The sequence below is a fragment of the Vulpes lagopus genome, chromosome 2, assembly GCF_018345385.1.
Source record: "Vulpes lagopus strain Blue_001 chromosome 2, ASM1834538v1, whole genome shotgun sequence".
In the NCBI taxonomy this organism is placed as follows: Eukaryota; Metazoa; Chordata; class Mammalia; order Carnivora; family Canidae; genus Vulpes; species Vulpes lagopus.
Genome location: NC_054825.1, coordinates 131929060 through 131953302, shown reverse-complemented (window position 1 = coordinate 131953302; position 24243 = coordinate 131929060). Strand labels below are relative to the sequence as shown.

The window sequence follows — 24243 nt, the reverse complement described above, 5'->3', positions numbered from 1 at the left end:
ATTACTGGAGATGGCTCTCAATCTAAAATTGCTAAGTGGCAAATTTTTTTAAGTTAGAGATAGAAACCATTGATTTTTGGGGGGTGTCTTGTTTTGAGTATCTGATAATAACTTTTGACAATCATTTGAAACATCCCGGAGTACAGAAAACCCAGAATTAGCATTATCTACCCTCAGAAGTTGAATTACCTTTGGATACAGATTCTTCTCTCCTACTTGGCTCACTTGTGAGAATAAGGGGAAACGGGAGGGCAGGAGAGATTCTACCGTCTTTGGAACCTTCTCTCCTAATCCATAATAGAAATTGTAGCATGCATGCGAAGATGTCTTCCAGGAGTAGAGAAGGTTTATTAAAATTTTTAAAGGACAGCAAGGGAAGGCAAAAGCTAGTTTCTGTGTTTGCAAAGGGCCTTGCAGAGTCTCTAGGGCTTCTGGAAAGAGAAAAGGTATTTATGTAATAAGGCATGAGATCAGTCAACTGACCACCTCTGATCAGGAGTGTCCTTTAAGAAAGAGAAATCATGTAGGAGAAAAACAACAGAATCTCACGAAGAGGTGGGTTTTGTTCTACAGAATAATTTGTTTTCTGTTTTCTCTTGGCTGGGATGACTTCAGAAGGGCAGTTAGGACATAGAGTTTGTCTCTGTAAGACTTTCTATTCATCAGACTTGGGATAGAACAGTTCAAAGACCATTGAAAGCCAAGGGCTGGATTCCCCAGGGAGAAGGAAGGTGGAAACACAGAAGGAGATATACAGGCATGAAAATAGTTGGAAACATTTCAAGGCCTGTCAGTTAGTTGCAGGTCTTAGCATGAATCACCAAATACCCTTTAGACAGGCTGCTGCATTGCTAGGGGTGGACTGGTCACAGGGCTGATTCTGATGAGAGCAGAAAGAAGAGCTGAGAAAGCAGTCACCATGTCCTCTTTGTGTCTAGTTTGGGGCCAAGAGGCCAATGTACACAGTTGGTGCTAATTTTCTTGGGAGAGTAGAAGATGGGTGTAGGCACAGCCACCACTTAAACACTGAGTGTGTTTCCATCTATATGCCATGGTCTCTTTGGCTTCCTTGCATTAATCATGCCATCCTCCTGGTCCTCTATCCTGGATAATTCAAGTGTATTCTTTAAGACTCATCTCAAACATCATTGCTTTCCTGAAGCCCTACTTGCATCTTGCTTTGTCTCTTATAGGTCCCAGTATAGGCCTCCTGTCTTATACCACATAATGGAATCGATCCACTTTTACATGTGTTTTCCCGCAGGACTTCAAGCTCTTAAAAGACAGGGAGTATGCATTATGTTAATTTCCAGTAGTTTGCAATGTATGGCAGTTGACTTGAAGGGAACTGGAGGTCTTGATGGCTACCGCCTGCAAATACCTCCCTGGAAGGCAAGGTATGAGAACTTAGGTTGGTAGCTCTCCACTGGCTTTTAGGTGCTCCATGCCATAAGGCAGTCTCAGAGGGCCTTCAGAGATCCTCGGACTGTATGAAATACTGCCTTGGTAAACAATAACTGCATATCATTGTTCATATCATTACCGAAGTTATCCTTTTGCTGGAGAGCAGTTACTTTACCGATGGAGATTTAACTAATTAATTATATAATAGGCATAAGGATCTGCACAGAGAAATGTAAGAGAAGCGGAGAGGATTTTGTGGCCAGTGCAAATGAGGTACCTATACCTACATTTCTCTCTGATAAAGTCCTAGAATATCAGTGTTGAAGGATACTGTTCCTCACAGCTTTGGTTATTTATCATGTGTAGTAAAAATAACCTAAAATGTAGTGGTTTAAAACAATAGCCATCTTACTCTACCTCACAATTCTGTGGGTCAGGAATTCAGGCAAGGTTGGCTAATTCTTCTGTTCCAGATAGCATCAATGGTATTCGACTGGTGAATAGATTGGCTGGAAGATCCAAGAAGCTCCCTCTCATGAGTGCTGTCTAGGTAGGAATGTCGAGAAGGCTAGGTTTAGCTGGGACTGTTGACTGAGATGCTTTGCAGCATGGAAGCCTCAGGGTAAAGCTTGTGTGGTACTTTTGGGGAAATAACTTACCATCTTAGCTTAGCTAAGGTAAGTTACCATCATAACTTAGCTCTGGAAAATTCGCCCACCTTTTGTCCCTTCTTAAAAACCTTGTGTGGTTTCTTGTGTGGTGGTTCAGGGTTTCAAGAATAAGACTTAGAGGGCACGAGGCAAAAGTTGCATGTTTTTTTTTAATGACCCAGACTCAGAAGTCACAGAGTGACTTTGCCATTTTGTATTGGTCGAGGCAGTCACAAGTCTGCTTAGAGTCAAGGGGAGGAGACACAGAATCACTTTTCAACAGGAGTGACATCAGAGAATCTATTGCCATGTTTTCAAAAGGCCATGCTTATTGTACAGATAGGCAAAATTGAGGCTTAGGATGGTAAGTTATTTCCCCAAAAGTACCACACAAGCTATATAAAGTGGCATCATTGTGACTGAAACTCAAACCTAATGATTTCTATAACAAAGGTGAGAATATTGGAGGATGGTTCCTGTGGCACCATAGAGGCTTTGCTATGTCTGCTTGCTCTATTTTTCTTCCTTCCTTCCTTCCTTCCTTCCTTCCTTCCTTCCTTCCTTCCTTCCTTCCTTCCCTTCTCTCTTTTTATAAGGAAAAAAACATTTTGGTTAAAGGTACTGGAAAGAATAAACACAAACAAGTTATATTTCCTATAGAATTTTTTAGAATAATGGTCAAAATTTAGGACTATCCTTAGAGATGAAAATTAAGACAGATAAGCTTGCTGCTCACAGCATTATGTGCAGATTTATTAATAAAGTCTTACATAAAAGGCTGACTTCAAGAGTTGACTACAGTGACCAATGTGGCAGAAAGAACCTGTGTTTTTCCCCAGTGACAGAAGGGGAAGATGTCAGTATGATACCCAGAATTTAAATTATCCATTAAATTTTGTTTCAACTTGAAGATTATGTGGTCAGAAAAATTCTAGACTATATTTTACTGAGGTTCTAGTTAGGAAACTATCCTTCCATGTCCATTCTCCTTTTCTTCGCTTAGTAGGACCCCCCACTTCAAACTTCTCAAAACATTTGGTCACACCCAGTAAAACAAATCCAATTCCCAATCTCCTTTTTAGGAGAAGATCTGGAATCTAAATTTGGATTCCGAGAATTTGGACTCTTAGTTAATGAGACCATATAAGAGGTATCATGGCATATTTAATGGTTGCAAAGATGATGAAAATCACTATCCTCCTCCTATCTCCCAATCTCCTTCCCAATCTCCTTGAAGTAAAGGCATGGCCACTAAGTTCTTACCAAAGAAATGTGAGGGGATGTGATACATACAACTTACCCATTATTTCCTCAGAAGGAAATTGTTTGCCTGCCGTTTCCTATCCTATTTCCTTCCTGCAAGCTGATGAGTCAGCTTTGACCATGTAGGTAAGGACAAACCCTGGGAAAATGACAGAGGAACAAGGTAGAAGGAGTCTGGATCTATGGGTAACCCCACAGAGCAGAGCCATGTATCCTTCCTCAAATTTCTACCCTACCTATAACATTAATGAAAGAACTTAGAGATGTAGGCACCCAACACAGGTGTTGTCCATCTCTTCCTGTTAAAATCACAACTTTGGAAGAGAAGATATGGCCACGGGAATGAGCAGCTCTCCTTATTAAAACAGAGCAACAGAAAGAATATCTCTAATTGGAAAGGGGTGTCAAGCTACTGGTTCAGCTTGATTCTGCCCCCTTGATCTTTTTTTAATGTTGGGATATATCCACTTCAGTCACTGATGATACCATTGCCTTGGCACCAAGGAAGTGTTATTTAGATACTATAGGGGTCCTTAGGACTTGGTACGTGGAAGGACACTCATGACAGGGCCATGGAAACCCACAAGATTGACCTGGCTGTGGCAGTGGAGGCCATATTGGCTAAACGTGGGATGCTGGGAAGTCTGCAACATATCCTAGACTTCAGGAAACAGATTTGTGGTTTTCTTGGGTTTTTGTTTTGTTTTGTTTTTTGAGGAAAAATAGATAAAATCCCTTGACTAGCTGACTATAAGAGAGAATATTGATTTGAGAGAGAAGGGAAGTCCTAAAATATAAAATTCTGACCACACAGGCATGAATGATCCTCAAGAGGAGAAAAGGAGACTCTGTGTAGCTAGGCTATGGATTTTGGTGTGGAACTAGATAAAAGATGGGCTATACAGCCAAGTTTGAATACAATAGAACAGCACAATTCTGTGAGAACACTGGCAGAAGTACTGAAGTCCAGAATTCACTAAAGTTGTAAAAAAATAATATAGAGAGCAACACACACACAAAAAGGACTATTTGAACCAGGCTTAGAATAAGGAGAAGAATGAAGAGAGAGATCCAGACCTGGAGCAGATGGAGAGACATTAGCTGATCATAGTGACAACAATATTATTTACCTCTTAAACTCTGCCTTCTCTGGTGAAAAAAGAATCCTTACATTGGAAATGGCACAGGTAATGTGGTTAACAAGAATTTGGAATCTTAGTTAATGAGACCATATAAGAGATATCATGGTATCTATTAATAGTTGCAAAGATGATAAAAATCTTTATTGGGTTTGCCTATGTGACCAAAGAACAACTGTTGGTAATAATGGCATATGGAGGAAGAGAATAGAAAATGTCTTGGTTTTCCAAAAAGGAACAAAGATGAATTCCAAGATGCACCTAAATTACTGTTCATTCTGTTTCTCAGATCACCTCCCACTTGCCTACTCTACTCTTCTTTGTGAACAATCCTGCTCAATTTTGCTCCTTCAGGGGAAAGAGGAGTGAGTGCAAAATTAGCCCAGTGGATTGTGCAAGTGGTTTTAGGAGCCTAACTTGTGTAAGAGTAATTCTTATGCAAGATAAACTGGTGCACCAAGTGTTGACAGGGCAGTCAAGACAAATTCACTTGGAGAAACTGATTTAAATATTGGAAAAGCAAGGCATAAGGATCAAAAGGGACCAAGAGAAGGAATGAAGTTATATATCAAAAAGCCAGAGTATGAATGCCAGGTTGATATCAGGTCCAAATGATGGTAGAAATGGAGTTGGCATGAGAAATGAGTGCCGTGGTAATTGCAAAAAAACAAACCAAACCAAACCAAGCCAGCTTCTCTTCCCCCAAAAGCCCCCAAACAAAACCCACAAGTGAGCAATACCAGCTTGGTCTTTATGTAGTGGTGTGTGTGATTCACAGGTGGCTTGGACCAAAGGTCAAAGAAGACCTCATTATGGAATTCTTTTAGATGGATTCTTAGCTGGTTAAACAGCCACACTCAGTATAAAATTGCATTAATTAGTTAAGGAATGAATGTCGGCCTAGATAACGTCTCCAGCTGAGTGTCTCAGCCTGTCATGTTAAATATTTTTTATCAATGACTTAAAGGAATGCATGAAAAGCATACATATTAGACCTGCAGGTGAAAAAATATAGGAGAAAAAGTTGATGGCAGGTTCAAGGTTTTAAAAGAAGATTCAAAGAGACCCAAGGATCTAGGTCATTGAATCAAAGATAACAACAATGGGGCTTTAGGAAGGATAATTGTTGATTTGATAACTTTTAAGAACAAAAGTAAATATGTTCTCCACATTAAAAAGAGTAAAAAGAAACAGATGAAATTAATTTTAGTGATAAAATAAATCCAATATATTATAATTTCAACACAAAATAAATATAAAATCATTAATGAGATATTTTGTGTTTTTCTTAAGTCTTTACATCAAGTATGTATTTTACTTGTAGCATATTTTATTTTATTCTATTTTTTAGCACATTTCATTTTAGACTGATAGACTGACCGTAGTTCAAGTACTAGAGAGCCACACAAGCTGTTGGCTACCATTTTGGACAGCACAGGTCTAAAAAGACATTAGTCAAAACATCTAATAATGAACAGCTACTCCAGTTGTAAGAACATTTAGTTAATAAACTGTAGAAGTCTGATATGATTGAATGCTTGTGGCTTGTTAAGTCTAAGTGTAATATGGCCATAAACACAGATCTTTGCATGGGTTGTAATTGTCAACTGACTTGGAACCAGAAACACTTGCCTATCTCAATAAATATATGCTGAGTGGTGCAGAAAAGGCATACTGTAACTTTTTATTGAGGAATAAGTGAACTCCCTTGTATGACTATTGATATAAGACTCCTGACATAGACTAGAAAAACAATGTGGAGTTTATCATGAGACCTAATCAGATCACTAAAAGTTGGATTTCAGGATCATGCAGGTGTATGTGCCTCCAATTTCCTGAGGCTCTGTTGAATTTTCTCCATATGCTCTTCCTTTTAGCTGTTCGTAAAAGCTTCATAAGTCTGTGTTGATTTAGTTTGGGTTAAATGTGTGACTAAGCGTTAAAAGTCGAAGGCTGGGACTCAGGGAAGACAGGAAGTGGAATGAGGGGTCAGAGTGCTGGGCAACATGCAGTTCTCACACTAGTTGGGCAGACATGGGGAAAAGTGAGACCTAACTCAGAGCTGGAGGATGTGGGATGTGAAGCAGTTGGAAACTTTGTGAACAACAAAGAGGCAATTGAGTGGGAGGGAACAAGTGTGGGGCAGATCATGGATGGCAGCCTCTGGTTCCACTGTGGCCTGTGTTGAGGGTCTTCAATCCCCAAATACTCTCCCATTTGTGGATGGCATGGTACCTGAAATTCCTTTGGATGATATCTTATCTCCAGGGTCTTCTACTAACATACAGATATTCTTGGGAAAGTGAAATAGCCAATGGTGAACATTATTTATAGATTGTAAACATGCTTTTAGATTCAGTTGTTTTCCACCAAACTGAGGGAGTCTAGAAACAGAGTAACTCTGGATTGGAAGAGAAGAGACTAAAAAAAAGAGGAAAAGATGATAAAATAAGGTATATTGTGGGAAAGGAGATTATTAGTGCCGCAGAAACGTTTTATAAGTTGTCTGGTCTGTTCTGTTTCTCCAAACAACCTATCTGATCCCTCTAGGTTACTGATGTGTTTGGTGTAAATGCTTCTCTGACTTCCTTTCTCTGTATGCACACACCAACGGCACACGTTCATGAACATTGGCTTTCTCTGTAGGCTCAGACTAGATATTGCCATGAAACTTGCATTATTCACTCAATATACTATACATGTCTTCAGGTTAATGTATATAGTTTAATGCATTTTAATTAAGTGTAAGTATAAAGAATGGAAGTATAATTTATTGAGTTGCTTTCCTATTAATGGACATTCAAGGTACTTTTAGGGGTGGTCACTATCTCTCCCATCTTTCAAATAATGGTTTCCTCAATCTTTTCCCAGAATGTAAAATGTATTATTACATGGTAGGTCTGCTAATATGAGAACATTACAGATTCTGATCTTATTAAGAAATATCCAAATTTATAAAATTTATAACTTTATAACTTATAAAAGCTATTTATAAAATAGCTTCCTGAAATTGGAGGTTCTAATTGCATTCCAATAGGAATAAGAAAATGACGACTGAAGGTTCTAGGGCAATGTTTCTTTCTTGCTTTTAAAAATAGCTTTATTGAATGGTGCCTGGGTGGCTCAGTCAGTTGAGCATCCGGTTCTTGATTTCAGCTCAGGTCATGATCTCATGGCTGTGGGATTGAGTCCTGCCAGGGTAGAGTCCTGCTTAAGATTCTCCCTCTGCCCTTCCCCTTGCTCATGCACACTCTGTCTCTAAAAAATAAGATAAATAAAATAGCTTGATTGAATGACATATAATAAATTAAAAATACTTAGATCCACAACTTGATAATATGGAAATCATCACCATAATCAAGATAATTAATACATTTATCATCCTCAAGGCTCTCTGTGCCCGTGTCACTGTTCCTCCCCACTGTCTCTGCCCCTCTCACCAGCAGTTACTGATTTGCTCTCTGTCACGATAGTTTACATTTTCTATAGTTTTGTGACAATGGGATCATACAGTAGGTACTCCTTTTTGTCTGGCTTATTTCACCCAGCATAATTATTTTGAGATTCTTCCACACGGCCCCACGTATCAATAGTTTATTCTTTTTCATTGCTGAGTAGCCTCTTGTGGTGTGGGTATGCCACAATTTGTTCACCCATTCACCTGTTGATAAATATTTGGGTTGTTTCCAGTTTGGGGCCTCTACAAATAAAACTACTATTAACACTCACATAAGTGTCTTCGTATGGACATAGGCTTTTATTTCTCTCTCACAAATACATAGACATAGAATAGTGGGATCACATGGTAGGAATATGCTTCACGTTTGAAGAAATCGTTTCCAAAATGGTTGTCCGTCTCAAAAATATTCATCATCTCCTAAAAAGTATGGCCTGAGAGTTCCTGAAATAATGTCTGTGAAAGATCTGATAGGTCTTAAAACTGAGATAGATCCATAATTCTATCAGCTGAGGAATAGTTATTGATTTCCTGGTGTTTCCAGATATTGTGCATGATAAATGTTGAGTTACCATTATGGCCAGGTCCCTCCCTGGGCCAACTTAGAACATACCTGGCCACTAGAGGAGGTAGAAAGTCAGACTTCCAGAAGTGCCAACTTCGGGGACAGCACAGAGAAAATTGACTCTGATGAGGGGAGGAAGACTCTCCAAGGGGAATTATTCAGACAGACTGGCAGGATTATAGGTTAAGAAAGTGAGAGTGAAGAGGGCCATTTAAGGAATCTCAACTTTAGCTTATTTCATTTATTCATTAAATACACACAAACATATTTTAATACCTGCTATATCCTTCAGATATCTCGATTAACAAAGCAAAGACCCCTGCCTTCATGGAGTTTACATTCTGCCTGGAAAAATACAATAAACTATAGATCTAGGTAAATAAATAAGCAAATGATCTGTTAACCAATAGTTAAGTACTATGGAAGAAACAGAGCCGGGCAAGTGTGATTAGACGTGGGGCAGCCAGTTCTAATTTCAGGTGGGAGATAATCAAGGGGGTATATTTAGAATCTAAATATAATCGTATATATGTTATAATACAAATTCTAAAATTATTCCAACATAATTAGAATCTGGTCTGCAAACCACTTTGAAACCTTCGGCTCTCTGGCTGCCGCACTGTCACCTTGCAGCCACTAGGGCTCAAATGGTCCATTAATGAGAAAAAATGGGATGAGGGTGGGGGTGTGAGGGAGACGTGGGTAATCAGGTACACACCCTCCCCCAGGCGTTCCGCAGGGGCAGCTCCATCAAGGGCACAGGCAAGACGGGCGGGAGAGTGTTACTGTGTGTCCAGGACCAAGACTTGCCTTTGCCCTTGCCTTTCCTTCCTTGGCGCGTCCTCCCCCGGCAGGGGCTGGGGGCCGAGCTGAGGCATGAACTTCAGCCTGGCGGTTCAGCCCCCCGATACGTGCGTGTCACAGCCGAGTGATGGTGGAGACAGGCAGACCTGCCGGCCTCGTCTTCGGGCCCTGCAAAGAGATCTTGGGGCCGCTGCGCGAGGGTTCCCGCGGTTACGCTCGGCGCCCCGGCTCGGTACAAAAGCCCCACCAGATGCTTTCTGTATTCCCTTGTAATAGTTAAGGCATCACTAAGCTGTAAGCGTTCACCTTGTGGTGCAGGTTTCTGGAGACTTCCCACGCTCAGCCTCTGCGAGCAGATCGGTGACCGTTCTTATCCTTTGGACGAGATCCCATCCGGGCGCCCTCTCTGGAGCTGAGCGCTGCCCGCCGTTTGGCGGGGAGGGAGCTCCGCGAGGCCAGGCTCTCGGCCTGTAGCGCCGGCCGAGCAGGGGCGCGCACGCGTGGGGCGCCGCTGGTTGCGCATCTGGCGCCAGAGCGCGCCCCCCGCGCAGTGCCCGCCAGGGCCGCGGCGGTGGGTTGGTGCTCCGGAGCGTGCGGGGCGCTCTCTCCCCGCGCGGGGGCACCAGAGCTCTCGCAAGTGTCGGGCACTGCGGCGCATTTTTCCCAGTTCCCTTTCAAATGACTGCGGAAAAACAGACTCTCGGAGCCGCAAATGGGAAGACGGATTCTCAGGCAAGGCTTGCGAATGCCCCGCAGCCATCATTTAACTGCGCCCGCAGAGCAGTTACGGTGTGTCACTCGACCCTCCCGGATCGCCTCGTGTGTCCCTAGTGAGACCCCGAGGCTCTGCCCGCGCCGGGCTTGTCGCTAGCTGGAAGCCTGTCGTGCTCTGGGCAGCGCGGGCGCAGGGCACGCGTTCGCGCACACCCGCGCACACACGAACACGCGCAAGGTACGGCAGGGGAGCGAGGGCTCGGGGTGCCCCGCGGGGGCGGGGGTGGGCCTCGCGGGGAGTGAAGCGACGACCCGGGAACCGCTGAATCCTGCCAGGTTGAAGGAGGAGAGAAAATGACGCGGCGCCACACATCGGACAGGCCAGGGCTGCTGCGGCGCATTTAGGGAACCCGATAAGCGTCAGGCGCGCTCCCTTCCCCTCACATGTCTCTGGTTCCCGGGCGTGTGATGCCGGAACACGGCAGGAGAAAGACCCACTTAGGGAGCTAGAGTTGCATTTGGAGACTCCCCTCCCTCTGCAAAAGCACCAACAGGAAGACCCTCCAAAACCATGGATCCTCAAATAGATGGCCCGGAATAGGGGCGGTTATCCTTGGTTACCAATGCCGAGCACGTTTTGGTGTTTACAATATTTATTTATTTTTAGGCCAGCTCGCCCTCCCTTTTAGGCAGGATGGGAAAGGAGCACGCAGCGGGGTGGGAGAGGGGAGGGAGGATTCCTATAATAAGAATCAGCGCATTTTTCAGAGCTGAACCGAGCCCGGTTTCCATTTCAAAAAAGGAGACAGCCTCTGCTGCGATGGTAGAAGAGACCGCGGTGTGAATTAGGGACTGAGAGGCGTCGGGCGGTGGAATGGTCCATCCCGGAGGTACCTGGCCCCCAGTGCACACACACACACACACACACACACACACAGGCGCGCGTCTCCCCAGCCAGGATGTGTGCGTGTGTGCGCGTGTATGAACTCCCACATGCTGCTGCTGTCTGCTCCTGGCCAGGGGCACCGGTGCCTGCCTCCTCCCCGCTCGCCCCCAGATTCCCCTCCCCTCCCTGTTGCTTTTGTCTGGAGGGTGTTATGGGTTTGTGTGTGTATGAGCGTGTGTGTTTTTGGATTTCAGACTAATTTTCTGGAGTTTCTGCCCCTGCTCTGCGTCAGCCTTCACGTCACTTCGCCAGCAGTAGCAGAGGCGGCGGCGGCGGCGGCTCCCGGAATTGGGTTGGAGCAGGAGCCTCGCTCGCTCCTTCGCTCGCGCTCTCGGCGCTCAGTGCCCGGCGGCAGGAGGAGCCTGCACCCAGGCGCCGCCGGCGGGCGGTAGGCGCCGGAGCCCGGGTGAGCAGCGCGGACAGTGCCCTCCGGCGCCTCGGCCCTCGCTCCCCCCACCCCCCGGGGCGGCCGGGGTGCTCCCCAGGTGGGACGCGCCACGCCACCTGCCCGCACCCCCTGCGCCCGGCGGCCGTGGCGGATTCTGCAGCATCATTGGGGGCCCCGTCGCGGAGCCATCGCCGCCGCCGGCGGTCTCCGCGTCCCCCTCTGAAGGGTCCTTCGCCGGGCCTGTGCCGTGGAATCCCGTCTCGGGGACCCTTGCTCCGTCTCCCCTCCCTCGACCTCAGGTTGGGGTGGGGTAGCGGGGGGCACATCAGTGGCCTCGGCGGCGCCAGTGCCATCGAGGGGCAAGTGTATTTCTGGGGCCGGAGCTGTGCACGCATCCATCCATCCACAGTGCCCGGCTGGGGTCGGGGAGGGGGTGCGGCGAGCGCGCCGTATGGGGTCCTGCGCTCAGTCTCACGCGTGTTTGTTTGTCCTCAGCCCCGAGGTGCGCCCCGGATCCCAGTGCGCGTCTAGCAAGGAGCCTGCGTCCCAGGGGGTGCCGGCAGCGCCGCCGGCCGGTGCTCGGTGCGCCGGGCCATGCAGCGGCGGCCGCGGCGGGGCTCCGAGCGGCGGTAGCGCCCCCTGTGAGGCGACCGGAGATGCCCCGGCCGCTGTGAACCGCGCCGCCCGCCAGGACACGCTCAGCCCCGGACACGCTCGGCTCTGCGCGCCCGCGACAGGCACCGGGGCGAGGGAGCGACCGGCGCGCCGCAGGCCGCCCAGCGGGGGCCGGGGAGGCCGGCCGGTGCGGCGCGGGGCCACCTACTCGCTCTGACTCCGGCTGGCACTGGCGGCTGGGGATGTCGTCCTGGACGAGGTGGCATGGACCCGCCATGGCGCGGCTCTGGGGCTTCTGCTGGCTGGTCGTGGGCTTCTGGAGGGCTGCTCTCGCCTGTCCCGCGTCCTGCAGATGCAGCGCCTCTAGGATCTGGTGCAGCGACCCTTCTCCGGGCATCGTGGCGTTTCCGAGGTTGGAGCCCAGCAGTGCAGACCCTGAGAACATCACCGAAATGTGAGTTCCTGGTGCTCTTCCTCCTTCCTTCTCTCCTTGCCCCTTGGACTGGGGCTGGCCAGGCGCGTCTGTCCGTCCGGGGCATGAATGTTGTCGAAGTCTGGGGAGAAGTCAGGCATGGGCAGGGCCATCTGTTAGTTACCTGTTTTTCTGGCTTGGGACTAGTACTGCCTCGGGGAGAAGTGGACAGTGGAACATAAGTTTCAAGTATTCTATATGTGTCAGTAACATAAATACATATGCTCTTTTCAGAGATTCCATATACGCTCTGTATTTGAAAGCCCTGCTGGGTGTGCTTTAGGCTTTCCTTATGCAATAACTTAGTTTTGGACATTTTTGTTTCATAAGGTGCTAAGTGCATGTTAGGTTAGAAGTTCCAGTAATATATACTAGAAAGGAGGTTAAAATGATGAACTTTTTGAAATCTACTGAAGGAGATCAGAGTCCCCCCCGGCCCCCCCCCCCCCACCAGCACCACCAACCTCTTTCCCTGAGGTTTGCAGTTACCAGTGTCCCTTTGCATTTTATATATCAGATTTTTGTTAGGAGATGGCATCCAGAGCTGGCCTTGAAAATGGTCTGTAAGAAGAGAAGTTCTGAGTGTTGAAATTGCGCTCTCTTGAAAGAGAAAATGTGCTCGTCGGAAGCCTAAAAGCCTGGTCTGATTTAATTTGGACTTGACTTCCCAGAGATATAATTTTGAGACCATTTGGATTATAAATCTTAATTGCCCATTGAAGGACTAGGTTGGATGATGACCGAGGACTAGGTTGGATGATAAAGCAGTGTGTAGTACTCTAATGAATGCTGCCTTTAGCATGGGACGGACCCCTGTGTCCCTGGAAATGTTTGAGCTTGTCTTGCTCTGATGGAGAAGCAGAATTGTGTATTTCTGTCCTCCTGTTCTGATGGCTTGTGACAAATACATTACCAAGTAAGAATTCACCAGTGCCTTCTCCAGCATCTCCCTGTCACCTCTACTAGATGTATATCCCACTCCCCCCGCCCCCCACCCCCTGGACTTTGTCACCACCTACATTTCACTGGCATGAGATTTTATTCATCCAAGTAGAGGATTGTAAGGCAAAGTTTCTCCCGGTTTTCCTTACGGTGTTTGATCCTAAGATAGGCAGCCCTGAAAATAGGGTTTGGGCTGTGGCCTTCCGGTTGGCGAGTGCGCATGCTTTTTTTCCTCCCGAGAAAACGCACGCCCTGTTTCTGCCAACGTAGTTGACTGAGATAACCTGTTTTTAATGTAAGTAAGAGACCTTTGTAGCCTCTGTTGCTTGTTCTGCTGGTGATGCTCATGTTATAAGGCTCGGCAGAAGGAAATGGCAGCAGCACAGGGGGAATGTGCAGGCCTAGCAGAGCTGAGATGTGCTGGGAGCAACCAACTGTCAGGCTGCATCCAGGAGGCTGGGTGTTTTGGTTTTTTTTTTGGCAAGGATCAAGGGAGGCAGAGCTGGATAGGAAGGTTGAGTAGGGCCTCAACTGTGCCGGCCCTGGTTGGCCTGGTCAAAGTGACTGTGGCCTCTCATCAGGATCTGTGTCTTTCTCATGAGATGGAGGGGGGTCTGTAGTCAGATGGAGGAAGCCATATGGAATTCAGAGCCCTTTGGACTAATTTGAAACCAGGGAGAGTGCCTTTATACAGTCAGACGTCTCGTGTTGTTGTGGATTGTTTTGAAATTCTGTATTAGATGATGCATCTATAATGAAGGAGGAAATGAGATAGAGCCAATCATTTTCACTCTGACATTTTTTTTTTCACTGTAAGATTTTTAAGGCCCTAATCAGAGAAAAGGAAACTAAAACTCTCTTTAAGTTTAAAAAATGCTATTTTAAACCTTAGTGGTGTTAGATGCCTGGTATTTATGAAATCAATAGAGTTGAGCTGAGCTTTCTTACATCAGTTCTCACAATGCTGTTGTTTCCGTAATATCTGATGGTAGGTTCCTATTTCCGGGCTTTAAAAAATTGATTCTTCTTATTTTTACCAAAGTGTTTGTCAGTTGTTCAGTGAGTGGCACTCCTAATTTCTTCCATTATTTTTTTCTTTTGATTTGAAAATCCACTGAGATTGAAAGATTGGGGAGGTGTGTAGGGTTAGTATTTGGGATGGAGAATTTACGTTCCTTAGTGACACCAACGGGGCTGTTAGATGTGAGTTCTGAGAAAAAGTCTGTGTCTCAGCCCTGCGCCTCAGCTTTGTTTGCACCCAGCCAGTTTGTGCCCTCATGTCCTATAAAACATACCAAAATCCTTTTTTGGAAAGCACTTCATATAATTATTTTGAATTCTGCTGTTTTGATATCAAAATGACATCAGTAGATGAGCTTGTTTCACTGTCATCCATATATGATACCATCTGGTTCTTTTTCTTACATATTAATATTTGCTTGAACAACTTTATATTCTTGGCCAGGGGGAATACCAGCTATAGTTGGAACCAAATTACTTTTTTTTTTTTTTTTTTTACTTTATTATGAGACCCCATGGTATTCTTAAAATAACCTGGTTGAAAGTTGTAGTTTAATGGTGCTTAGCTGAAATTTCATGTTTCTATTTTTTTTAGTAGGAAAAATGGAAATAAATAAACTAATTAAAACTTGCTGAAGCCACAGTTTACTGTATCATTTAAAAATGGTACGTCATTTAATATCTATATATTTGGGGAAGAGTACACCACTGTGCTTTTTGGGTTCAGAGAGAGCCCATGGTACAACATTCTAAAACTGTGTGCAGAAATTCATTAAAAGATAGTTTTATTTTTTGCTTCTACGTGCATATTTTAAGCTAAGCTGACATTTCATTTTTAGAGTCATTGTTGGAGGTTGTTTTATTAAAAATTCTATCGTAGTGTCTGTCTCATACTGTTTACACACCAACATGATCTATATGCCTATATCTCTCTTCTCTCTGTCTATAGAGATGCATCACACCTGCCCAGCATCACACTGCTGCTTAGCACCAGCTTTCTTACTCTGAGATGGTTATACCAAAGCCATGCTAAGTTAAACTTAAAAACAATACCATTGTCACACATAAGTGGAATTCAGGAGTAAAGCCCGTTAGAGTTATGTAACTGGCCATTAACTCTCTGTAGTACCAGGTGCCAAAATGTACTGCAAATGACAAGTTCTACTTTACCCAAGTGGGAAAAGAAATGGATAAAATAGATCATGCGGTTTTTTTTTTATTATGGTCAAAAATGCCTAACATAAAATTTACCATCTTAACCATTTTTAAGTATACCATTTAGTACTGTTAAGTGTTAAATCTACTTATATGGTTGTGAAAGGGTGTGTCCATCGTTATATTGCTCATATTTTATATAGATCAATGATGGCCTTTTTTTTCTGAATTTCTTGGGTGGTATTTATTGGGTGAATTTCTTGGGGGTCATAGACAAGTCTAATATTTTTCCTCTTAGTACAACATAAATAGAATTTGCAGCCTCTGCTGCCAGAGCCTCTATGTGCAATAAATTGTTGGCTTGGTTAAGCGACTGTAATGTGATGTCATTAATACATTGATTTTGGCCCCCCTCACCTTAGTAGGCTTTTCCACTGCAATTAATTGTACTAAAAACAAATATCCTGGCATTCGGAAGGTTTCAGTGAAAGGCATCTGTTTTTATTACTTTGATGTTTATTTCTCAGCCCCTCCACTAGGGTTTCTAGAACTTTGGATGGTGCTTTACATGCATGTAAGATGCACAGAGTAAGTTTTGAGTGTGGTAACATAAGCAACACTGGACTTGTTCATAAATAAGGCAGTCTAATTTGTATCACTAGCACAACTTGCGAGCTAGAGTTGAGAACATGCTTTCTTCCCAGCGAAGGTATTTACAGAATTCAGCTCAGCACAACCATTTGAAGCTTCTTTGGTTTTATACCTTCAATTTCTGCATTAAGGAGGTTTTTATTACATTGGGTAAAACAATTGAAAAGCCCCTCAACCCTTCTGACCCAACTTTCTCCCCCTCCCCCTCCCCATCACTTCTCATTGAGCATACAGGAAAATGTATTTGATTTTTTTTTTCTTCTCCGAAAAGTGATATTTCCTTATGGGAATTCAGAGCACTATAGTTAAGGGAAGGGCCTGGGTTATGTGTTATTACAAGCAAGTAATGGGAAGTTGAGATAATGTGGTCACAGTTCCCCAGAGCTGAGTTTAGTTCTGTTTAAAATCTTTCACTGTTTCTATCCCATAAACCTCTGTTTGTGTCTGTTTCAATATTCCCTTGTAATGACATTTCCTAAGCTGAAAAGTTGGCTGGACAGCTGAGAATTGAGGACTCTTTCTCCCCAGGAACATTCTGTATGATCTCTTTGACTATATCTGGGTCGTCAGAGTATAAAACCTAGAGTTCTTGTTTAGCTGGGGGTGGGGAATTCCTTTCTTTCTTTTTTCTTTTCCTTTTTTTGTTTTTCTGTCTCTGTTTCTGTTTTTGTTTTTTGTTTTGCCTTTGGTACTAAGCAAGTGTCCCCAGTGTTAACTAATTTCTCGTCTTGGCTGTTTGGGAAAAAAACACTATTAAACCAGCACTGACATTAGGCCTCGGACTAACTGAGCATGTCTCTAGAGAGCTTCATGTAGCTTTAAATACCATAGGGTAGAACATGGCATTGAACCTGCTGCCCCTTGATGCAGTGCCAAGTTCTGGTTCCTCTTGATGTTTATAAATCAACTGGATGATTTTGAGGAGAGGTTACTTAGGCAGGGAACCTTTTTTTTTTTAATTTATTTTTTTATTCATTTGGTGTGTGTGTGTGTGAGAGAGAGAGAAAAGGAGAGAAAAACCTGAACCTTGGGTTAATAGCAGATTGAACATTTTCATAATCTACTTGGTCTGGTTGGTTTAGTGCACAAATTCCCCCCTGTTCCCCACCTCCCAGGTGGCAGAGGTCTGAGCCCTGCAGTGGCCTGATCATTTTCACTCTACATTTGATTGCTGATCGATCTCCATTAAAGAAGGCAAATATCTCACATAATCAAGGTGCCTTCTTACCACTTTGGTCTCTGGGCTGTCCGAGGGACTGGGAAGTCAGTAGATATTGATCTGGGTGATGAAGGAGTGAGTGCTTGTGAGTGTTATAAACCTGGGAAGAAAAGTACTTCCCAGGTACTATAGGTACTGAGTTTATTGTTTTTTGTTGTGTTTTTTTTTTTTTTAACAACAATAACAAAAATAAACAAGATGTCACAGAAAGCTGGAGTCAGGAGTGACCTGATCATGAAGCAGCCCCTTACTGTCAGGGCCTGAGCTTGTTAGGTATCAACCTATATCTTTGGATTCAGTCCTCAGACAAGTTTCTTCTGGCTCTGAAGTTCCACGAAGCTTCAGTTGTGGAGATAATGTGGTTTATACATCAGTTGTGAAGTAAAGGGCGGTATGAGAATCTGAGGACCTTTGGTGACAGTGTCACATGTGCATATGTTCAGTGTCTGCTCTGAATTCCCCCAAACAAGTCTTTTTTAATTGTGAGCTGCTAATAAGACTGGTGGCATGTTAGTGCTGGACTGCTGAGTCCAGAGTTGCACACAGGGTCACCTAGAATTGGTACCACAGAGGGAGAAGGGTCTCAGAAATGTTCTGCTCCGGCCCCCTCTGCACGAACCAGGCCAGTGAAGAGTTTCCTAAGGCTGTGATACGTTAAAAACAACATGGGTCTAGGAGCTTTTTCTCCTAGCACCCAAAGGAGGTGCCGATGACCTTTACTTTAGGGTGCCTCCTTTTTGTTCTGCATCCTTGGATGGAACCTGACCCCCACCCACCATTTTAGAAGTGTCGGAGATGTGAAGAATAGCTCAGTACTAGACCAAGTCTATGCAAACCTGTCTCTGTGAGAGACAAAGCCATTAAAGCTACTCAAAAGCAATGGTCTTATCTTCACATTGGAGGAAATAAATTTTTTGTTTAGATTACGGTGTTTTGTTTCCGTTTTTAAATTTCAAGACTTCCTCTTCTCCAAGCAACTCATACACAAAAGTCAGGCTGCAGAGACAAGCCTTCACAAGTTGGCAGCAATGTGGGATGCTAAGCCTATGCCTGTTGGACCATCTTGGCAGGTTGGGCTTGGAGCGAAGGCAGAGCAGACCCAGCAGGATGCAAGCTGTTGCCCTTGGAGTCTGCCACAGTCAAGGGTGGTTATATAAGTGAAGGACCCCACAGCCCTTTGTACAAAGCCTGTCTTAGCTCCTATGAAAGACCTGTGGCCACACTTATTCTTTCCTGCCTTCTTTTTTTCCCCTGACTTCTCTTTGCCCAGGATCAATGGCTGAGATCCATGACTAAGCCATTGAGCAAGCTTAAAGCTTGTTGACTCGCATCTAGAATTCATTCTGCTACCATTTTGTATGATGTTGATGGTCTTCATGGAGACATAGCTCTGGATTCAAGCAGGGATTCTCTCCAGGGACCTGGAATGCTCCCTCCAGACATCTGCTTGTTTCTAGTCTCATCCTGAAGAAGGTGGCAAGGTCTTGACATCCTTGGAGGGTTTGTCAGGTTGATTGGTTTGTCCAGGGCTCTTTGGTCAAACACAGTGTAATTTGGGGTAGAACGTTAGCCAGTATCTCGCTTATGGCTCTATCTACTATTCAGTCCCACTTGCCCAAATTAACCTCAAAAGCGCAAGCAATTTTGAGAGAAGTGCAGAGATTCAAATAAATGTTCACAAGTTAAGCAGCATGGTGGTGGGAAAGAGGTGAACTGGGGCTTCACCCCGTGTCTTTCCCCTGCCACCCATCACTGATCTCTCCCTGCACCATGTTAGACTAATCAAGAGATAAATGATTTGTGTGCCCTTGGGAATATGGCATCTTCTAGTATAGAATAAAAATGGTAATAATCACATACCATCTAGAGTCTCTTTTCTATTGAAAGTAAGGACCTATTGCTATTCCATGCCCCACACTTCCCTGTGAGGTTCATATCCCAACAATCCTTGGGACACACAGACACACATACCAGGATTCTAATTGTGTGGATGTGATCTCTCTATGGAGATAGAAATGTATTTATAAAACTCCACTAGGTGTGGTTTTTTCAGACTTAATTATCCGGAACTGTAAAATTTCCCTAATAATTTAGGATTTACTTCCTTAAACCATCTAGACTTTTTTTTTCTGTTGAAATATAACTGACATACAACGTTAGTTTCAGTTGTACAACATAATGATTTGATATTTCTATGTATGATGAAGCCATCGCCTCCATAAATCTACTTAACATCTATCACCACTCATGGTCATAAATATTTTTCTTGAGATGAAAACTTTTAAGATCTATTCTCTTAGTAGCTTTCAAATATACAACACAGTATTATTAACCCTAGTCACCATGCTGTGCATTACATCCCCACCCAGACTTCTAATTTTGTTTTAATGATTCTGGATTTCTCTTGAGGAGGAGGACCTGGGTGAAGTAGCGACTGTTAGTACTTTGACTCCATTAGCCAACCAGGCTACTCAGAGACCTGTTGTGTCTGTGATCAGTTCTCAATATTGACAAAGCAATCAATGAAGCATTCTTAGACAACTTAACATGAGTGTAATTTAAATCAAAAGCTAGTTGAATTTTGGTTTTCACCCTCTGAAACACAGAGCGGGCTCAAAAGGTAGGCTCTTTGTCTGCCAAAGTTGTCTCTGTTTCATGTGCCCCAGAGTCCCTTCCTGTGTGGTGGCAGAGGGGCTGCACCTGAATTCTCTGCCTTTTGCCCACTGGTTTCCCAGCTCAGGCCTTGGTGGATGCTCATCTCTGCAATGTGTACACACGTACACACTGGCCGGTGTTCAGTGCCTGTTGAGAAAATCGTCCCTGGCACAGAGGAAAAAAAAAAAATCTTTTTTTTTTTTTTTCCTATGATGCTTTGGTGCCTTCCTACTTGGCGGGCTTGCCTGCAGTCTTGCCCCCTCTCTGCTCCTGTGCCGCACCGCGCTGGCGTGGTCTTTCTAAATGCTGATCTCATTATGTCACTGCCTCTAATTGCCCCATGGCGCCTCATGTCTCTTAAAGGCCAAAGTTTGTTGTTGTTGCTTTGTTTTTTGTTTTTTAGTTAAACAAACAGACAAACGATCCAGATTGTCATTATATTGCTCTGAAATAAGGCAGATAACAATCCCAGGGACCCAAATGCACAGATCAGCGTTACCGTTGTTTCCTACACCAGTAGATCTATAAAGGAGAACTAATTATAACTGGGAGCTTGCTTGGTGATCTTGGAATTAGAGCAAGGGCACTTAATTCTGCATTTAAAATGTTAAATGGCATTAAGCTAAGCTTGCCTGAGGCATCCATCTCCATAATGGGAGCGCCTTCACAAAGAGAATGCAGAACTTGAAGTACTTTGGCCAGGACCTGTGTCCCCTGGATGGACACTCCTTTTTCTCTCCTTCATTTACTGCCCAGCACCAACTGTGAGTGACACATTCTTTCTTTGGAAAGCTTAATGCCTTCAGCCAAGCCTTGCTCAAGCCTGGGAACCTTTCAGATCCTTTAAAGTGATTTTACACATCTTTTTGCAGAAATGCATTCATTTTACCGTATGAAATTCTATTTGTGATTAGCTTTTTTTTCAAATCATATTTGAACATGATAAGAAATGCAAACGGTGGAAAGGAATGTATCATGAAAAATTAACCCCTCTGATCTCTCAGCTTCCAGCAGTCTACTCACAATACATGAGTGCATATATATGTCCTTTTTGTTTGTACACAAATTAAGGCATGCTGTACCCACTCTTCTGCATGTTGGTGTTTTTCTACTGAAGGCTGTATCTTAAAAATGTTTTTGTATCCAATGCGTGGGAAATATCAGTGAGGGAGACAGAACATGGGAGACTCCTAACTCTGGGAAATGAACAAGGGGTAGTGGAAAGGAAGGTGGGCTGGGGTACGCGGTGACAGGGTGACAAGCACTGAGGGGGGCACTTGATGGGATGATCACTGGGTGTTATTCTGTATGTTAGCAAATCGAACTCCAATGAAAGAATATACAAAAAAAATGTTTCTGTATCAGCACCAACCTTATTGTTCACAGCCAGGCAGTAATCCTTTGAATGAATAGGTTGTTCTTTACTTAACCAACCTCCTTTTTTTTTTTCCAACCTCCTTTTGAACAACCTTATGTTCAAGTCCTTGCACACATGCATGATTTTATCTACAGGAAATCTATAGATAATCTCTATCTAGAATTTGAATTGCAGGGCCATTTGCAGGGTGTTTGTGATTTTGTTAGATTTTAGGCCAAGGTGTCTGGCAAAGAGATCACATCATTTCATTCTCCCACCCAAACTGGAAGCGCCTGTTTTTCTACTACTAAGCCAGCATTATTCATTATCAAACCTTTTGACCATTGTCAGTCATAATCCTGGGCAATGGTATTTACCATTGCTTTATTTTAGAAATCCATTTGACAAAAGAAAATTTATACTTTGCCTAACAATTTGCTTGTCTTCTGATGTTGACTGTGCTGTTACTTCTTCTTCTTCTTTTAATGACACAATTGTATATTCTTTTGTAGTAAAATTTATCATTTCCTTTATGGCTTCTGTGTTGTAAATGTGGCTACAAGATTTTCCCACTCTAAGAGTATAAAATAAGTCTGTATTTCATTCTACTACTTTCACTACTTCATACTTCAAAGCTTTTTGCTCCATAAGGAGAGAGTAGCAAAAAAATAGTTTTGTTACTTTTTCAAGATAGCTGATCAGCCGATCAGGTCTCTTGACACCGTAGATTATATAATTCTACCTGTCCCCCAGTAACTTCAGCTAGCAGTTGGGACCATTTTGGGATATATCCTATTGTGTTAATCAGCTCTATTTCCTTGCCAGCATTACAGTTTTTATTTCCTAAAGCTTTAATTATTATTATTTTCTATTCAAAATATTAGTCTTGCTCACTAGTCTTTTTTTTTTTTTTTAAGATTTTATTTATTTATTCATGAGAGACACAGAGAGAGAGAGAGAGAGAGAGAGAGGCAGAGACACAGGTAGGGGGAGAAGCAGGCTCCATGCAGGGAGCCCGACGTGGAACTCAATCCCCGGTCTCCAGGATCAGGCCCTGGGCTGAAGGCGGCGCTAAACCACTGAGCCACCGGGGCTGCCCTCACTAGTCTTTTCTTTCAGAATGTTCAGTTATTTTTGCATGATCATTTTTCCATACGAATTGTAGAAATTGCTTGCCTAGCACCCCCCACATTGTATTGGTATTTTAAAATAAGATAGCGTTCTGTTTATATATTGAAATAAGTCTTAATGAATCTTAAAATCTTCAATTTCAAACCTCTAGCCTCATATCTTGCCTTTCCCTTTGTCCAATGAGATAATACAACTATGCTCTTACTTAACTCCCTGGTTTCACATCGGCGGGCCTCTCTGCCTGGAACACCTTTCCCCTGCCTTCCTACCTCCGGGCTGCGTCCCTGCCGTGTACTCTTTCCCAATCTCAGAACAGGTCACCTAGCAACATAAATGCATTCCTGGCTACCCACCTGTAGATACCACTAGGATGTAAGTGGCCTGGAGGCAAGGACCATGTGGATCTTGGTCATGCTTTCCCCCAGCACCTAGCACAGTGTCCTAGATCTCCACATCATACACACACACGTGGATGTAGGAGCATGCATGCTCCTACAGATATATCATGGAGAATTCCAAGTAAAAGTGTGTACTAGTTGTTCTTTGGGCTGTCAGTAGAAAAATTTCTATACATGACCTTTTACTCATCAGGTTAAGATGTTTGTGGATTTAAATACCACAATGTTGGTTCATACACAGCAAAACAAAACAAAAACAAACAAACAAAAACCCAAAACAAAACAAAACAACAACAACAAAAAAAAACACAACAAATTCAGTTCCTGTAGAGAAGTAGCACAGCTAGCTGGAAAGGAAGAAAGATGAAGCTTTGATGGAGGAGGCATCTTGTGTATCCAACAGGAAGGTGGAACAGGGAAGCCATGGGAGGATGGGGGCAAGCAGATGATGGGAGATGCACAACAGACCAGCTCAACAGCAGAGGCAAAGCCAGGGACAAAGAATCATTCTAGGGACATCTGATCTCCTGCAAGCAAATAGGTCTAATGAGAAAGATTTGTGCTTTTTCTGTTGTGTAATAGCTAATAATGGCTATCCCTGTGGATCAATTGCCATTTTTCCCTGTGACTGCATTTATGGTGCTTTACTTACAAAGTGATTCTGGTGTGAGATTTCAGATGTGATTTATCCTTCTTGTAGCATGGCTGGTAGAAGCTGTTCATTTCTCTTAAAGAACTGCAGACATCAGGAGTATAAAAAGATGATGTGTCAGGGCCAGTTTAGTGTACTACCTGATACATATACTTGTGTGCTTTTGCAATCAAGGTGCATTGGGCTGATCCTATGAATGTTTCATGGGACTTCCTTTATATTTGTAATAATTAACACTATGGGGCATCTCGAAATTTTGATAGTTGTTTGCAAAACTGATCATAAAACAACTGATAGACATACGAGATTGGGACGCTTTTAAAAATAGAGTGGAGAAGTATATAGGTGAACAGATTGTGTTGAATAATCCAAAAAGATAATTCCCCCTTGAGATAAATAACATCCATTTATTTATGTTTACAACGCTGAAGTATGTTCATAATATGCATACAAATGAAAATAGTTTAGACTCCATGTGTATTTTGAAAGTTAAATTTTTTAAAAGGAATGAGCATTATGGAACCAACACATAATGTTTACCTCTCATGAGAAAAGTCTTAGTTTTGTTTGAGGCGTTGGCTCTCATGATAAGCCTGGGTGACTGTCTGGGGTTTAACTTACTAGCCATTTCATTTATTCTTTCCCA

The 24243-nt window shown here is 43.6% G+C and overlaps 1 protein-coding gene across 7 annotated transcripts in view; it reads left to right on the top strand.

Annotated features, from left to right (window-relative positions):
* Positions 1–9864: 9864 nt before the first annotated feature.
* Positions 9865–24243, top strand: part of NTRK2 (neurotrophic receptor tyrosine kinase 2) — a 332403-nt gene continuing 318024 nt past the window's right edge. Inside the window, exons 1-4 of one of the 7 annotated variants that reach the window (XM_041743999.1) lie at positions 9865–10234; positions 10799–10886; positions 11137–11348; positions 11826–12399. In XM_041743999.1, coding sequence (XP_041599933.1) covers positions 12188–12399 — 212 coding nt within the window. In that variant the 5' untranslated portion in view covers positions 9865–10234; positions 10799–10886; positions 11137–11348; positions 11826–12187. Of the gene's footprint in view, positions 10235–10764; positions 10887–11136; positions 11349–11825; positions 12400–24243 lie in introns of all 7 variants that reach the window. The other 6 variants (XM_041743998.1, XM_041744001.1, XM_041744002.1 and 3 more) reach the window with 6 other exon arrangements.